The sequence below is a fragment of the Eucalyptus grandis genome, chromosome 3, assembly GCF_016545825.1.
Source record: "Eucalyptus grandis isolate ANBG69807.140 chromosome 3, ASM1654582v1, whole genome shotgun sequence".
Classification (NCBI taxonomy): domain Eukaryota; kingdom Viridiplantae; phylum Streptophyta; class Magnoliopsida; order Myrtales; family Myrtaceae; genus Eucalyptus; species Eucalyptus grandis.
The window spans coordinates 61,749,447-61,767,763 of NC_052614.1; the positions used below are offsets into that span (position 1 = coordinate 61,749,447).

Genomic DNA, 18,317 nt, shown 5'->3' on the forward strand with positions numbered 1-18,317 from the left:
GTTTTTTTTTTTTTTTTTTGGGTCACAATAACGTCGTTTACGAAACCCATTTATGTTGTATTTCCACATCGGATCCTCATCACGCCGATCATCCGACTTGTTTGAGATATTTTATGACATAAAAATTAATTTGGAGTGCATGCGAAATGAGTGTACCAATTTGAAATTTTTTAAGAGAAAAAAATAATTGGAGAAGGATTTGGCATGATGTACATACAGTATGGCAATATTAACCCTTAAACTGAAATTGAACTCGGCACTAGAAACAGCTACTCTTGTACATAAGTGGTTAAAAAAAAAGAAACAGAAAAAAAAAGGCTTAGTGCAAACTAAGAGAAGAATCCAGAGAGCACTTTGTTACGATGGAGACAAAGGAAGAAACTACAACATATGTGCTAAGCATGGGCATTTATCATGGACACATAAGTTCATTGGTTGGATTCAGTCACTTCATATACTCCCTCCGACTATGCAAAGGCTGCATTCCGTGACATGGGTCACAAAAGATGGCAGCAGCATATAACAGAAAGAACAGAGCAGGAGCAGCATGGAAATTTTAAGGCGTCAGTCCCGCTGCTTGCTCCCCAGCCCACTTGTGGACTCACTTCAACCACAGGACTTCTAAATCAGACCCTCCAGCTCAAGATAGATTCCTTGGTCATCCATCGCATCGTCGCTTACGACCATGTTGTCTCTGACGAGCTTCTCCGACATCTCATGGAAAACTGAAGGCAAATCTGACGGACTAGCTCCGGCCATCTGAGCGGGTGTCTGACCCTGCATCACCCTGAAATCCGCACCACCCATCGGAGGAGGCCACAGGTTGTGCATCTGAACGGTCTCAAGATCCACCGGTAAAACACTGTCTGACCGAGACTCCATCTGTGCCGAATCATCACCGATTCTCAGGCACTCAAAATTCGGGTTTTGAATCTTGTGATCCCTTACTTCGAGCAAGCTTTTGGTGGCTTTGTTATCGGGACCAAGAAATTTGCTCTTCTCGGTCGATTCACAAGCCTCTGATTCTCTCTTCTGCCTCCTCTCTTGGATTACATGCCGGACAAAGTTTGGGCTTTTGGCCGCTTTGGAGAGGAGCATCCGCTGATACCCGCTCTCGGCATAGCGAATCCGCTCGGTGACCTGGTTGAGCTCATGCCGCGAGTGCTCCCACTCTTCTCTTAGTTTCAGGATCTCAGCCTTCAACGCTTCCTGGTTCTTCCTAAGCATTTCAAGTTCAGCCTTCTTTCCGGCCTCTGGGTAATCCGAAGCAACAGTACTACTCGATGTTTTCGTTTGATCGCTGAGTTTGCGTCTCCTCCTTATGTTCTTCAGCAAGTGCTTCTTCCTAAAGCCCTGCGACATATCTTGGATCATGACGCATGAAGAATAGGAGGAAGCTGGGTTGAGGAGTTTATATTGAAACAGAAGTCCCAAAGAGTGTATGGACAATTTAATGACTCAATATCAATCCGTCAACTTCATATACGAAAACAAAAGTGCAGAATTATGCTTTTGGTCTTGCCCAAAAAGAAGAGTTAAGTGTCAGAAGGCTTCACCAAAACATCCGATAGAAACAAAGCGATGGCTCGAGGAATCTCATCTTCAGCTAGAAAGTACAAAATTGAGCATCAAAACAGTAAAATATTAACAGCTATAAAGGAACTGCTGTAGTGCTATTCTAATCCAAATTAAAATTTACCATTGGAGAAAAGCACTCAAGTACAAATCCGGTGAAAAGATGAATCTTTAATGGGTATTCTGACGTCATGGTTGACGTGGTAGTTTCTGCAAATTACCATCAAAAGCATCATCACTTGAATACGATTCGTGATGATTCACATGGAATCCATACATCTCGCCCACCATTCCAGACTTCTCCGTTCCTCGTCCCCTAATCTAGGGTAAAGTACAATTAATAACTGGTCAAAACGTCGCGAGTGGAGTCCCTTGGATCCCAGCCTCTTTGCCCCGGGGACTATCCGTTGGTCCAAGAGGATCACACTCTGGACGACGTAAAAAGAAACAGAGCCGAAAGAGAGTCAAACCAAAAAAACAGAGCCAAAACAGAGTCAAACCAAAAAAACAGAGCTGAAACAGAGTCAAACCTAAATAAAAACCAAAATAAACATACACAGACATTGTACAAATTTATACGAATAGTTTGTTGTTACCAATGGGGAAAATTTCAAGCGAAAAAAAGGACAAAAAAACACAATCCCGTTCGAAGGGAGTACCCACATAAGTGTTGAGCTGCCTGATGAAGCTGGAGAAGTTGGAGTGCTTGAAGTATCGAGGCAGGATCTGCTGCGAGAACTCGTGTGGGTCCCACACCACGAAGCTGTCCCGGCTCGAACTCCACGACACCAACCGGTCCGTACTTGTGTCCGATACCATCTCGTACGTCTTCCTCAGGAAGCGCGCCGGCCCCACCTCGCCCAGCCCCTGCATCGGTCTCGCCACTTCGTCCGCCGCTGCCCGCGACAAGCACGACGGCGATCCGGCGAAAGCATACCTGGGATCAGCAATGATCGCCACCTCCTCATCTTCCTCTTCCTCTTCTATCGTCACCACCTGCGCGGCCAGAGCCGAATGGGATTCAGGCCGGTTCAGGCACGAACGCAAGAGCGGCCCTGCATCAGTTTCGCCATCGCCGGGGTGACCACCGCCAACAACAGCAACGGACCCGATCTCTTCTCGTGATCTAGCGAAAGGTTCCGCCTTTTCTAGCTCAACACTCGACTCTCGAAAGAGGGTCTCGAAAAACAACGCGCATGGCTCATCAGTAATGCCGCCTCCGGGTGGCGAGGTCGTCATTTTGACCTCGAGTTCGGGGTCAAAGGCGGAGATGGTATGAGAAATTTGCGAGCGAGGGAGACAGGGCCCATCGAGACTGTCGAGTGTTTGAGCGACGGGGGAGGGGATGGTGTCCGACTTTATATGCATGGGAAAAAGTCATAAGTGTCGCCACGTCTCTCCCCACTTTGGCTTCTCCGCGAGGTTTGGGGTCCTCACCGTGTGTGAATAGCGGGACCGAGAGGTTGATTCAGAATGAACCTGGCACGAGGAGGGGGCGCCCTTTTGCCTGGTTGAGAATTTGTGAATCCAAGAATACAGAGGATGAAGATGAAGAATGATGATGAAGATAGAGGATAAACTCAGTAGTGTTGTAAAAAGGATCTGAACAAGAAGTATTTGATTCTTATTTCATTGTATCTGAGTTCTTTGAACAAAGAGAAATCAAAGAAGAATACAACAGATCAATTCTGAATCCTCTATTTTTCACACCTTCTTCAGATCTCAATTCTCTCGTTATATACTAATAGAAGCTAGAAGACTAATAACCAACTGAAACGAATTAACAGACTCCAACTAACAAACTTTACAGCTGATTATAACAGAGAAGCAAATCCTGAGTCTTGACAATCCACGTCTTCGGTATTTGCATAATCTCCACCGTTGATAAGACTCGTTATCCATGTCTTCAGCTCATTTACTTCACAATAGTCTTCTGGTGATCTATATCTATCATAGTTGAGGATCTCCCGTGGCCGACTCTTGGCGTAGCGAGTAAGATCGTTTTGATGTAGCGAGTACGGTCTTGATCTTGATCCTCTAACGGTCTTGATCTTGATCCTCTAACATCCCCCCTCAAATTGGGAAGGGTAAAAGATCCCATTCCCAATTCGGTTCGAAGAGTAAGATGAGACAATCGGGATAGTGACTTTGTAAATATATCAGCTAATTGAAGATGAGTAGAGATGTACTGAACATGAATAGATCCAGAAGAAACTTTCTCATGGACGAAGTGAAAGTCAACTTCAATGTGCTTGGTTCGAGCATGTAATATTGGATTGGCTGTGAGAGAGATTGCTGATCTGTTGTCACAGTATATGGTTGTAGGTGACTGAAGTGAAATGCCAATATCTCGTAGCACAAACGTTATCTAGGTGAGTTCAGCAGTGGTCGAAGCAAGTGCACGATACTGCCTCATTGAGGATCCGGAAACAAGAGGGTTGTTTCTTGGCAGACCAAGATAGTAGATTGGATCCAAGAAATGTGCAAAACCCCGTTGTTGAACGTCGTGTAGTTGGACAACCAGCCCAATCCGCATCGAGAAACCATAGAGGTTTCACCAACTTTGAGAATGGAGATAGATTCCAAGATGTATAGTACCTTTGACATAACGAAGTACTCTTTTTAATTGATGAAAATCTCCTACAGTAGGATGTTGCATTTTTTGACAGAGAAGATTAGTGGCAAACGCCAGGTCTGGTCGAGTAATGGTTAAGTATTGAAGAGCACCAACCAAGCTTCTGTACTCCATAGGATCTGTGAGTTGATTTGCAGTATCAGCCATGGAAATTGATCGAAGTGGCAGGGGCGTTGAGATTGGTTTACAATCGGCCATATGAGCTCGTTTCAGAAATCGGTGGCATATTTTTGTTTGACACAGAAAGAGATTCTGTGAAGTTCGTTTGGCCTCGATGCCCAAAAAATAGTGAAGATACCCAAGGTCCTTCATATGAAAATGAAGGCTAAGTTTCTGAATGAGGGTAGTTAAGAGATGTGGTGAACTGCCAGTCAAGAGATTATCATCAACATATAGGAGCAATAGGACTGTATGTGAGTCTGTATGAAGAACAAATAATGATGGATCTGATGTGCTGCAGAAGAAACCACTTTCGAGTAAAAACTTGCTGAATTTATCAAACCAAGCTCTTGGTGCTTGTCGAAGACCATATAAAGACTTGTGAAGCAAACAAACATAGCTTGGCTGTTGAGGATTGATAAAGCCAGGTGGCTGTTCCATGTATACAGTCTCATTCAAATCTCCATGAAGAAAAGCATTCTTAACATCAAGTTGGTGTATTGGCCAGTGATTTATCATAGCTAGAGATAGCACTATTCGAATTGTTGTGTGTTTCACAACTGGACTAAAAGTCTCGGTGAAGTCAAGTCCTTCTTCTTGGTGAAAGCCTTTGGCGACTAGACGAGCTTTGAGTCCGTCAAGGCCTCCATCCGGTGTGAGTTTGGTCTTATATACCCACTTACAAAACTGACCTATCACATTCATCCGGTCGCTTCTAGGGATCAATGTCCATGTTTGGTTTTCAGCAAGAGCATCCATTTCTTCTTTCATAGCCCCGTACTGTGCTTCATTGGCTAAGGCTGATTTGATAGACCGTGGTTCCATAGGAACTTGATAGTCGGCCTGAATAAGCATACTTTGGATTTGGTTTTCGAATCCCAGACTTTAGACGAGTCTGCATATGATGATTATTAACAGTACCTTGAGAAGAAGACAGAGTGGAATTGGAATTGCAGTGCCCTTCATTAGAACTGCTTTCAGCTAGTAGATCATTGTGTGAAGATGAAGAGCTGGTAGTATATTGTCCTTGAGAGGTAGATAGATCGGTAGGCATAGTATCTATTGATGCCATGACAGATTGTTCATCTGTTATTCTCTCATTCTACATAGTTCTCGAGGAAATGGTCTGAGATTGTTGTGTGTGACATAGATGATGATTATAGCAATCATGAAGATCAGGATGGATCTGGTTTTTGGCTGACTGATGAAAGGAACCATTGTCTGGTGACTTGATTCTTGAGGGTTCGAGGAAATGTATTCCTTCAATCCATTGTTTGTATAGGTTTGTATACTGTCCATACTCATTGACCAGCTTCTTTATAAAAGGGTAAGAATGCTCATCAAAGACAACATGCCTGCGATGTACACACGATTATCGCTTGGGACCGACATCGATACCCTTTGTGCTGATTGCTATAACCCAAGAAGATACGGGGAGAGATCGAGGATCAAGTTTATGACTTGCATATGGTCTCGCAAGGATAGCATGCACAACCAAACACCCTTAAATGATCATACCTTGGCTGTCGATTATGAAGTTTGTTATAAGGTGTGTCCATCTTCAGCTTTGGTGTGGGAAGAATGTTTATGATGTAAGTAGCTGTCACAAATGCATCCACCCAAAATTTTAGTGGAACTTTTGAATGATATAGCATAGCTAATCCCAGTTCAACAATGTGTCGATGCTTCCTTTCGGAGACCTCATTCTGTTCTGGTGTGTGAGGACATGATATAAGCTGTCTTATTCCATGGTGTCTCAGAAAATTTTGGAATCTATTGCTTATGAACTCTCCTCCTCCGTCACTCTGGAAGATTTTAATCTGATGATTATACTGTCGTTCAACTAACTTCTGGAATTGAACAAATATGTCATAAAACTCAGACTTCAACTTCATGGGATATAGTCAGCAATATCGAGAGAAATTGTCAACAAAAATCACATAGTATCTAAACTTTTGAAAAGAACAGACTGGTGATGGTCCCCATATGTCACAATGAATTCTTTCTAATGGAAAACTTGATGTAGAATCCGATAAAGGAAACGATAGAGCTGTGCTTTTAGCTATTTGACAGCTGCTGCAAACAGTCTGAGATGATGAAACAAATTGTATAAGCTTCTGTTTTTGCAAATGCTTAACTATTTGAGCATTTGTGTGAGCCAAACGCTGGTGCCATATGTCTTCATCGACTGTCTTTTGCCGCTGAGTAAAGAAGGCCTCTGTGGTCTGTGGATTAGCTTGATAAAGTCCTCTAGTTTTCCTTCCGAGCTTCACCATTGTGTTGGTATTGTTGTCATTTACATAAACACCGGTTTTATCAAAGATGAAGGAACAAGGGTAATCATCTGTGAGTTTAGATACTGAAAGAAGATTCTTCTTTATCTCTGGGACAATTAGGGCATCATTAAGAGGTAATGTACTGTTCTTTGTTTTCAGCCAGGTGTTGCCAATGTGAGTTACAGGTAAACATGATCCATTGCCTATCATAACAGTATCATGTCCTTGATATTTAGAAAGGGTATGTAGCATACCGGGATTGGCACTGATGTGAGCTGTAGCTCCAGAGTCAGGGTACCACTCACTTCCCGTTGAGTCTTCAATATGCAATGCTGTCAATGCTGCTGGAATATCCTCTGCTTGATAGGAATTGTCAAACCGATACCAGCATCGAAGAGCATCATGTCCAGACCTTTTACATATTTGGCATTCTAGCCGAATGCTACTTGTTTCTTTTTCATCCTGCAAGTTCTTACTTGAGTTTGCAGATGGATAAGTCTTGACATTTTGATACCTTTGTGAGTAAGTGGCATAGGGTCTAAACCCTTGATTTGTTGTAGAGATAACATTTCTCTGTCTGAGGTGTTGATTTCCTTGTCCTGGACTGGAGATATATGTTCTGTAATTCTGATATCTTTCAAAACCACGACCCCTATTGTTACCAGTTCTGCCACGACCATAGCTTCGACCACCTCTGTAACCTCCTCTTTGAGATATAAATCCAGAAGCTTGAGAGATGTAGTCTTCATTTGTGATATCTTTAGACTGTACCTGAAACTGTCTTTGTCCGAAATAGGCAAGATTCGGGTTGAACTGATTCCTGGAAAAGGTCTTGAGTCTTGATTCAAACCTTTCTAATTGAGCAATAACCTCATCATACTCAGGCTGAGGCTTTAAACAATATATGGTAGTCCGAAAGTTTTCATACTCATGACCTAAACCTTCCAATACACCAAACATTTTGGTTATTTCATCCACAGGTTTGCCTATTGCATTCAACTAATCACATATGGATTTATATTCCCTGAGATAATCAGCAAGGGTTTGTTCATGCTTTTGACATGTTTGTAATTTCCCCCTTAGTTCGAACTCTCTAGCAATTGACTTCTGTGTAAACCTTTTCAGAAGAGTTTGCCATACTTCGGAAGATGTTTCTAATCCAAGTATCGTGCTCGAGAATATTTTCAAGAATCGCTCTAGAGATCCATGATGAAATCAACTCGGTCTGTTTTTAGTCCAATCGCATAATCTGGATTGATAAGATCGGGCTTCGCAACCTTCATCCTCTGTTTGCAGCATTCGAGGAGGTGAAGGAATATCTCCATTAACAAAACCAAACAAATCCTGACTTTTCAAAAACCTTTGGATTTGAGCTTGCCATAACAGGAAGTTGCCCTCAACAAGTTTGATTGTGACAAAGTTTGTGATATTCACATGTATCGGGAAAGGGTACTTTGGAGTTCTAATTGCCATTATAACAATCCTTTGGCTTGAAGAAGATGACAACAGTAATGCTATGAGTCCTTACGTGTTTACCTTGATCCAAGAGAGCTTCATTGTTCGTTCATCTCTTCTGACTTGATGTACGAACTGATTACTGGACGGTTTTCTTTATTCTGATGCACGAGGAACTCCTGCTCTGATACCATGAGAATTTGTGAATCCAAGAATACAGAGGATGAAGATGAAGAATGATGATGAAGATAGAGGATAAACTCAGTAGTGTTGTAAAAAGGATCTAAACAAGAAGTATTTGATTCTTATTTCATTGTATATGAGTTCTTTGAACAAAGAGAAATCAAAGAAGAATACAACAGATCAATTCTGAATCCTCTGTTTTTCACACCTTCTTTAGATCTCAATTCTCTCGTTATATACTAATAGAAGCTAGAAGACTAATAACCAACTGAAACGAATTAATGACTCCAACTAACAAACTTTACAGCTGATTATAACAGAAAGCAAATCCGAGTCTTGACAATCCACGTCTTCGGTATTTGCATAATCTCCACCGTTGATAAGACTCGTTATCCATGTCTTCAGCTCATTTACTTCACAATAGTCTTCTGGTGATCTATATCTATCATAGTTGAGGATCTCTTGTGGCTGACTCTTGGCGTAGCAGAGTAAGATCGTTTTGATGTAGCAGAGTACGGTCTTGATCTTGATCCTCTAACGGTCTTGATCTTGATCCTCTAACAAGTGCGTCCCACGCGCGAGCACGTTTCCATCTTTTGCTTCTCCATCTCAGCAATTCCAATTGGCTTGTTGTGTGTACGCCGTTTTCATTGTACGCGCCATACAATGCATCGACCAGCGAATTGGAACTGCCGGGATAGCGATGCTTTGCATAATTTTCCTTGGCCCTCCATCGGAAAATTGTTGAGCTAGATGTAACATTTATATAATAGTCAAAATATATGGTTCGTGTTTGTTCATGCTAATGCAGTTTTTAAATTATATTCATTTCCAAAAGAAATAATCATGTACATCGTGGAAAGAATTTCAAACCTTTTTTATCAAGTGATTAGAGGCTTAAAATTATTGAGCCAAAAAGAAAGACGAGTGTCTTTAAAGTATTCATGAAATACATTATTTTGTCATTGTTCTAAGAGTTTTTGATAGAAACATTTGTTGTCATTTGGCAGGGATTAGTGTAGGAAAACATGTCGGGAAGCCAAATGTGACGAAGTTGTGTCAAAACCTAAACATTGAATTAGAGGAATTCCATGTCAAAAAAATGGGAAAGAGAATTTATGAAAAGTATAACAATGAGGAAGTTGATAATAACACACAATGATTCCATGCAAAATATTTAGAAGAATAATGAATTCCTTTTAATATAACTCATTTTCCATCACAAAATTCGCTTCGTGCCGTTACTTGTTACACTTCATATGATGAGAGAAAATCTTATTACCTAAATAATTCTTATCTTATTTTTTTCTCTTTAAGTACATAAAAATATTTTTTTATTAATTATCTATTTTTAGATCACTATTTTGACTTTTGCTATCTATATAAGAATCTCATATCATTTGTCAATGGAGTTTCAACGGACTTCACACTTCATAGTCGTGTCTATTCACTTATTTGTTTAAGTTTTTTTGGTTGAACTTTCTAATGCTTTGTCATGATTAGGCTCCGCCTAGATTTTTTTCACTTGTACAAGTATCTCAGGACTTGTTCGTGGAGCTTTAATGCACATCATATTCAAATTATGGTCCACTTTTTATTGGTTTAAATTTTCAGGCGGGGCTTTTTTCCTTCTAAGACTGTCTTCGGCATCGTCCGAGGTTGGGTTGAATGACGAATGTCGGGTTGGTGACGTTGATGTGGTCCGAAGAAAGAGAGCGATGGAGGGGGGAGACGCACGAAGACGGGATAACGAGCCGCCCAATGAACGAGCTCAAAGGCGGTGCATTCGCAGGAGCACTAAAAGACAGAAAAGATCCGAAGGCCGAGAAAGGAACAGTCGAAAAGCAGTGCCCTTTTCTCTATGATGTTCGTCAAGGTGGGGAAGGGAGATGGACTGCTGGTACAGGTTTTGATAGTTTAATCATCCGCTTTAATACGCGTTATCCACACGTGGGGCAATCATCATGTACTTTTCCTTACCATCTCGATCTGTATTTTACTTCCTTTGCGTTCTTGCCTGGATGTTGACAGCCGAAAGCTCTGGGAATTATATGATTACTTGCATTTGGTCAAGCTTTCTTAAAACACACGAGCAATCATACTTAAGGTGAATTGGAGACAAAGGTCAAAGCAAACCTTAATATATCATAACCTCACAGAACCAAAATCGTGCAATTTCCTGTAGAAAGATTGAACCAATTTGGAAGTTCCAGTTCTCTGTTCAAAGCTCTCCTTTGTTCTTTGGGTTCTCTTTCTTGATTTTGGCTGTGATGTGATACGTGTCAGCGTGAAAATTTAGGAATATCGACGAGACAGGAACGTCCTTCCACTTTCTGCGTATGGAAATGATGGAAGCAAGCGTATTTTGCCTACAAGGAAACACTCAGTCAAAGCCACTCGAGAGGGTTTTAATATAACCCACAACCTAAATCACAAGAAAGCTAATTTCGAAGCATAGCGTACCAATTAGGAGTTTGAAAATCTTTCCTTCCTTTTGCGGCTTCAAACATGGTTATTTGTAGGGTTCGTGTTCAAATTCAAAGGATCGACGCCATCGTAGTTCTTTTTGTCACTTGGTTGCTTACCACGTTTGCACACGAATGCACCCCCACAGATTTCAACATTCCTCTCTACTGCTTGAAACGTTATTGTAGATTGACCGCAATGATTCAGGAATTTTGCAACCAACCCCCACATCATTTGCTGGGAAAATTATCAAATATATACGTGGTTAGACTCCATAAAGGAAAAATAATTTACGCAAGCATAAGCTTCTTGATTGTTGACAAACCGCTGGATCTTACATGAAATACCGACTTCCTTTCAATTAGCTGAACCAACAATAGCACAAAAGGCGAAGCCAGTTACTTTATGACAATTTATTTCAATATGTTTGGTGCTTTGATGGAATGTGTCATTATGTGATATTTAGATAGCACTTTGGTTGTTGCACTAATGACTTTTCCGCTATTACGACACTCTCCAATATCTTCTAGTAGCTGTTGCAGCCATAGTAACTTCGATGTGGTATTAGCAATAGCTTGATATTATGTTTCTGTACTAGAGTGACTAACAATGGTATGTTTTCTGCTAGACCATGAGATAAGTGATTTTCCCATAAAGAAATAGCAGTTCATAGTGAAGCAAAAATATTGAGGGTCATTATCAAATAAGCTATCAAATCTAAGATAGAATGAGTAGAAAATTGAAGGCCATGAAATAATTTATCCATGACATAACAAAGAATTCGAAAGACTATAGCAAAATGGGTTGCATAGGGCGTGGTCATTTACTAACTAACAATGTGAACAACACAGGCGATGTTAGGTTGTGTAAAACTGAGATATATAAGACTGCCAACCAGCTGTTGATAGAGTGTAGAATTCAAAAGAGGGGTCTCGACTTTGCCATCAAACTTGGCTTTGGTCTCAATAAGAGTTGTAGCGACTTTGCCTGACTCGAAAAAAATAAAAAATCAGTAGCATATTTTTCTTGTGACAAATAATAACTAGAGGAATCCAGATTAATCCCATGCCTAAAAAGTAGCTAAGTCACCTAGGGGTGATCGGTTTCAGGGTGGGTAGGTTCTAGAACTAGAACCTCCAACCTCCCTTGTTATAATTGGTTCCCAATTTTTAGACCTTGGAACTTACCTTGTTTGCTTGAACCTACTATGTTTTTTAGGTCCGGTTCTATAGTCTACCCAAGAACCCTTTTTTTTTGTTCCTTTTTTGGGTTCATCTTTTACAGTAAAATCATGTGAGGTTATGAGCAACAAAATGGTTCAAAGTAAAAGATGAACAACAAAAATCCCTATCCGCCAAAAAAAAAAAAAAAAAAAGAATCTATAAGATGAACACGGAGTCACTCACAATTATAAACACTAAAAAGTTCAAACACATAACATAAAACATAAATTATGAAACTCTGTTTTCCATTCATCTATAAAAATTTAAGGGAAGGGGAAAGACTAGCAAGGAGTTCCAAAGAAGGACAAATGACAAATGAGTGCTGGGGTTAGAATTTATGGGAAAAAAAAAATTACGGTTTGAACTTTTTAGCTTATAAAACCAATTTCGAAACAACTTCGAAAACAAGGTGGTTTGGTGAGGGATATTTACTCAGAAACTACTCCCGAATCAGTTCCAACAAGTCCCAATTCTGGGACTTGTTTTTTGGGTGGTTCGGCTTGGTTCTAGTAGAACCGGTTTGGTTGCATACTGCTAATTATAGTGGAATTTATTTTCATAATTATGAAAGTAAGCTCCCTTTTGTAAGCAATTTGTATTTTTCTTCGTAAGCAATTTGTATTTTCTTAGACTTTTCACTTCAAATCTACTACACATCTTGTCAATTGATGTGATGGGACTTTGGAATTACCCACTTCACCAGAGACTAGGGAGAAGATTAGTTCTCTTAAAAAATTCACTTGAAAAGCTAAGAATGTACTTATTTCATAAAAAATAATTTATTTAGAAATATTTTTTAAAAGATAATCACTTTTGTTAATTGAAAAAGTAAATAAACGATATATATTCCCTTCATTCACGAAAATATCTCACTATAAATTGTAATCGATAATGAAAATATATTTTATTGACTAATTATTTCAATCGATACGAACGATCACTTTTAGAAAAATACTTTCAAATAATTCATTTTTTTAGATAAATGAATCCTAAGAATCACAATATAAATTGGTAGAAAAAACTTTGTATAAGCCAATGTCATGTTGTATTTTAACACCATTTTGAGGGATTCAAACTTTGATGCTGAAGCATATGCCCTTAGTCTAATAAACTCCTTTAGGTTCAACCAGTTGAATGATTATCACCATTGACTAAGCAGTGTTGTCACCAAAAAGTTTGAATAACGGTATACATCGATCAACTTCTCATTTGAACAAAAAAAAAAAAATCAACTTCTCCCTTCTTGACATGTGGAAGCTAATAAAGTTAGCAAGTATCACATAGAGGGGAGGTGAATAGATGAATCTATGAAATCTTGACAATTTAAAGCAGATTAGAACAAGTTAAAATTAAAGTGTGAACAATGGTTAGATTTTGGAACAAGGTTAAGAATTTGTTGTGTAGTAGAATAGACTTTAAAAGCACCCAACAAATGTGCAATTTATTATAACAATAAACAATAAGAGTTTAGAGAAAAGAGAAATTGCACACAAGGTTTATAGTGGTTTGATTTAAATCAAGGTTACGTCCGCTTTTCCACGCTGACAGCTTATTGGCTGAGTTCCACTAGATGATCAATAAGAGATTACAGTATTGAGTGCAAGCACTTAGTGATAGATCACACTATCTCACTCAATCACTCTTTTTGTATTTCTCTCACAATCACAAAATTGAAACTCGCGAAAGATAAGTGTGTGAGACTTTGGAATTCTAGATCCTAGGTCTCATCTCTTACATGATTCTCGGCACCTTGGTCTCCTTATATAGTCATCCACCTCCAAGTCATCCATCTCCAAACTAGCCGTTGGATTGTCTCTAGAGGATTGTCTTCCAAATGTTCTCGTTTGACATATCTGAATCAAGAAGATTGGATGGCCGTTGAGTAGCAAAAGCTAGATTCCCACTTGATTATGGCCGTCTGTATAGCCACGAGTCTTTATTTCCATAAGTAGAGCTTCTCCGTTTAGACCGAACTTATCTCAAGATTGATTTTCTAATCGAATAAGATTGAGTCAATCAAATCTTTCTAAGTGTGAAATCTAAACCAGATCATTAGCTGTTATTTATCATGGACTGGTCACAATCTGGACCTGTCACATTATGGGCTTGCTTCGTTCAGAACTTGTCACATTTTGAACTTGTGTGTTCTGAACTTGCATCAAGATGGGAATGAAAGTAATTCTCTCGGTCTTTATCTTCAATAAAATATCTAGACTTTAAGTCTGAGCTTGTTCCATCTGAAGTAAACTTTGTAATTCGTAGTAGAGCAATTTTCTAGATCAAGATACTTCAAGACAATTATTAGACTTAAAATTTTATGAACAATTTTGTCAACAAAATCTATTAGAACCTTATTGATTAAGAATAGTATCCGTGGCTAGTTTTCTTAGCATAAGCTTGCAATAAAACACATTTAATATAAAGAGAGAGAGATGTTTCTCTATAGAGAATAAATGGACAACTTGTGGTTAGAATTTGGTCATGTCAAACATTTTGAAAAATTCTTTTCATTAAATCGAGGATTAATATCTCTTAACATTTTGAATTGGTATAATCGTGACACATTAATCTCATATTATTGTTATGATGTATTCATATCACATTCATCCCAAATTACTCTTTGTGCGTGAGAAAAAAAATCCAAATCGGCATACCCATGATATTACCAAAATCTTAAAGTGAAATGGGGACAAGCTTAGGGATTTTAGTAGACTTTTGAAACGTAAGAGTACTTTAAGAATAAAATTAGCATATTTTATCATATGCAATCTTGTTTCATTTTCTTCATATCTAGCTTTCTCATGACAATGTTATTGTTGTTGTTGTTGTTTTTTTTTTTTTCCAATCAAAATAACGTCATTTATGAGATCCATTTATGTTGTATTTCCACATTGGGATCCTCGTCACGCCAATCATCCGACTTATATGAGATTTTTTTATGACATGAAAATTCATTTGGAGTGTATGTGACATGAGTGTAATGGTTTGAAATTTTTTAAGAAAAAAATAATTGGAAAAGGATGTGGCACAGTGTACAATATGGCAATATTAACCCTTAAACTGAAATTGCACTTTGGCACTATAAACAGCTTCTCTTATATATAACTGGTTACAAAAGGAGAAACAGGAAAAAACAAAAACAAAAAACAAAAAAAAAATTAGTGCAAACTAAGAGAAAAGAACCCAGAGAGCACTTTGTTACGATGGAGACAAAGGAAGAAACTACAACATATATACTAAGTACGAGCATTTACCATTGACACATAAGTTCATTGGTTGGATTCAGTCACTTCAGATACTCCCTCTGACTATGCAAAGGCCGCATTCCGTGACCTGGGTCACAAAAGATAGCGGCAGCATATGACAGAAAGAACAGAGCAGGAGCAGCATAGAAATTTTAGGGCGTCAGTCCTGCTGCTTGCTTTCCCAGCCCACTTGTGTACTCAGTCCAACTACAGGACTTCTCAATCAGACCCTCCAGCTCAAGCTAGATTCCTGGGTCATCCATCGCATCGTCGCCCACGACCATGTTGTCTCCGAGGAGCTTCTCCGAAATCTCATGGAAAACCGAAGGCAAATCTGACGGACTAGGTCCGGCCATCTGATCGGGTGTCTGACCCTGCATAACCCTGAAATCCGCACCACCCACCGGAGGAGGCCACGGGTTGTGCATCTGAATGGTCTCAAGATCCACCGGTAAAACATTGTTTGGCCAAGACTCCATCTGTGCCAAATCATCACCGATTCTCAGGCAATCAACATTCGGGCTTTGAATCTTGTGATCCGTTACGTCGAGCAAGCATTTGGTGGCTTCGTTAACGGGACCAAGCAATTTGCTTTTCTTGCTGAGTTCACAAGCCTCTAGATCTCTCTTCTGCCTCTTCTCTTGGATTACATGCTGGACAAAGTTTGGGGTTTCGGCTGCTTTGGAGAGGAAGAGGAACATCGCCGACACCTGCACTCGGCATAGCGAATCTGCTCGGCGACGTGGTTGATCTCATGCTGCGAGTTCTCTTGCTCTTCTCTTAGTTTCAGGATCTCGGCCTTCAACGCTTCCTGGTCCTTCTTAAGCATTTCAAGTTCAGCTTCCTTTCCAGCCTCCGGGTAATCCGAAGCAACAATACTACTCTCGATGTTTTCGTATGATCGCGGAGTTTGCGTCTCCTCCTTTTGTTCTTCAGCAAGTGCTTCTTCCCTTCCTGAAAACCTTGGTTCGCAAACTCCCATCGATCGGTATCAATCTTCCTAAAACCCTGCGACATATCTTGGATCACGATGCATGAAGAATAGGAGGAAGCTGGGTTGAGGAGTTAATATTGAAACAGAAGTCCCACAGAGGGTATGGTCAATTTAATGACTCAATATCAATCCGTCAACTTCATATATGAGAAGACGAAAGTGCAGAATTAAGCTTTTGATCTTTCCCAAAAAGAAGAGAAGTGTCGGAAGGCTTTACCAAAACATCGGATAGAAGCAAAGCAACGGCTCAGGTAATCTCATCTTCAGCTAGGAAGTGCAAAATTGAGCATCAAAACAGTAAAAGACAAAATATTAACAGCTATAAAGGAACTACTGTAGTGCATTTCTAATCCAAATTAAAATTTACCATTTGAGAAAAGAACTCAAATACAAACCCGGTAAAAGGATAAATCTTTAATGGGTATTCTGACGTCATGTGACGTGGTAGTTTCTGAAAACTACCATCAAAAGCATCATCACCTGAATATGATGATGAGCCACTGTCCCCTGACAGCTGGATGCAAATTCTGGTGGACATGTGCCACGAGCAAACCGCCGTGAGTGGAGTCCCTTGGATCCTAGCCTCTTTGCCCCGGGGACTATCCGTTGGGACAATGAAGAGTAGCTGGATGCCCCAAGAGGATCGCACTCCGGACGACATTAAAAGAAACAGAGCCGAAACAGAGTCAAATCAAAATAACAGAGCTGAAACAGAGTGAAACCAAAATAAACATATAGAGACATTATACACATTGATACGAATAGTTTGCTCTTACCAAGGGGGAAAGTTTCAAGCAAAAACAAGGACAAAAAACACAATCCCATTCGAAGGAGTACCCATGTAAAAACTGGAGAAGTTGGAGTGCTTGAAGTATCGAGGCCTGCTTTGAGAACTCGACACAATATTCTAAGATTCCATGCAAAAATATTTAGAAAAAGAATGAATTCCTTCTTAGAATAACTCATTTTCGATTGCAATATTTGCTTCTTAACGTTACATGACGAGAGAAATATATTATTATCTAACCAATTCTCATCTTATTTCTTTCTCATTAAGTATATAAATATTTTTTATTATTATCTATTGGTTTTCCTATCTATAAAAGAATCTTATATCACTTGTCAATGGAGTTTCAATAGACTTCTTACTTCATAATCGTGTTTGTTCATATATCTATTTAAGTTTTTGAGTTGAACTTCAAGTGCAGTGTTATAGTCGGGTTTCGCCTCAGTTTATTTCGCTTGTACAGATATCTCATTGCTTGTCTGATGAGTTTCAATGCACACCATATTCTCGCTGTGGCCCGCTTTTCATCGGTTTAAAATTTCGAGCGGGGCTCTTTTCCTTCTAGAACTGTCTACGACATACTCCAAGGCTGGGTTGAATGAAGAATGCCGGGTTGCTAACGTTGATGTGGTCCGATGAAAGAGAGTGAGGGGGAGAGACGCAAGGAGACGGGATTGCGGGCCGCCCAATGAATGAGCTCAAAGGCGGTGCATTCGCAGGACCACTAAAAGACAGAAAATATCGAAAGGTCGGGCAAGGAACAGTGAAAAAGTTGTCTTATTTTCCCTACGATGTTTGCCTAGGCTTTGGGGGAAGGGAGATGGACTGCTGGTACGCGTTCTGATAGCTTAATTATCACTTTAATGTGCGTTATCCACGCGTGGGCCAATCATCATTTATTCTTGCTGCCATCTCCATCTGTCTCTACTTCGCTTGCGTTCTTGCCAGGACGCGACAGCCCAAGGCCTTGGAAAATAATGATTACTTGCATATGGTCACGCTTTCTCAAAACACACGAAAAAATCATAACCTCACAGGACCAAAATCGCGCAATTTCCGGCCGAAAGATTGGACCAATTTGGAAATTCTAGTTCTCTTGTTCTTTGGGTTCTCTTTCTTAAGTTTGACCGTGACGTGACGTGACAAGGGTCAGCAAGAAAATTTAGGAACATTGACTAGACGGGAACGTCCTCGCACTTTTTTAGCAAGGAACGGATGGAAGCAAGCTCATTTTCGCAATGAGAATACACTCAGTCAAAGTCGCTGGAAAGGGTAGTATTATAACCCCCAACCTAAATTACAAGAAAGTTAATTATGAA

The 18,317-nt window shown here is 39.9% G+C and overlaps 2 protein-coding genes across 2 annotated transcripts; both read right to left on the reverse strand.

Moving 5' to 3' along the window:
• Positions 1-621: 621 nt before the first annotated feature.
• Positions 622-2,867, reverse strand: LOC104440175 (heat stress transcription factor A-2). Its single transcript, XM_039309895.1, has 3 exons — positions 2,172-2,867; positions 1,700-1,785; positions 622-1,353 (listed from the first exon to the last, which is right to left on the reverse strand). The coding sequence occupies exons 1-3, from the start codon at positions 2,812-2,814 to the stop codon at positions 622-624; spliced, it is 1,461 nt and encodes a 486-aa protein (XP_039165829.1). The 5' UTR covers positions 2,815-2,867.
• A 12,592-nt stretch (positions 2,868-15,459) lies between these two features.
• On the reverse strand, positions 15,460-16,199 carry LOC120292026. Its single transcript, XM_039309896.1, has 2 exons — positions 15,928-16,199; positions 15,460-15,817 (listed from the first exon to the last, which is right to left on the reverse strand). Exons 1-2 carry the CDS (start codon positions 16,197-16,199, stop codon positions 15,460-15,462), a joined length of 630 nt encoding a protein of 209 aa, XP_039165830.1.
• Positions 16,200-18,317: the final 2,118 nt, after the last annotated feature.

Excerpts from the sequence above, each read along its gene's own strand:
- LOC104440175 (XM_039309895.1), bottom strand. The coding sequence starts at position 2,814 with ATGACGACCTCGCCACCCGGAGGCGGCATTACTGATGAGCCATGCGCG. Across the intron at positions 1,786-2,171 it reads GCTTGAAATTTTCCCCATTG|AAACTACCACGTCAACCATG; the intron begins GTAACAACAAAC and ends GGTAATTTGCAG. Across the intron at positions 1,354-1,699 it reads TTGAGTGCTTTTCTCCAATG|GGCTTTAGGAAGAAGCACTT; the intron begins GTAAATTTTAAT and ends GATATGTCGCAG.
- LOC120292026 (XM_039309896.1), bottom strand. The coding sequence starts at position 16,199 with ATGGGAGTTTGCGAACCAAGGTTTTCAGGAAGGGAAGAAGCACTTGCT. Across the intron at positions 15,818-15,927 it reads ATTCGCTATGCCGAGTGCAG|CAAGAAAAGCAAATTGCTTG; the intron begins GTGTCGGCGATG and ends TTGTGAACTCAG.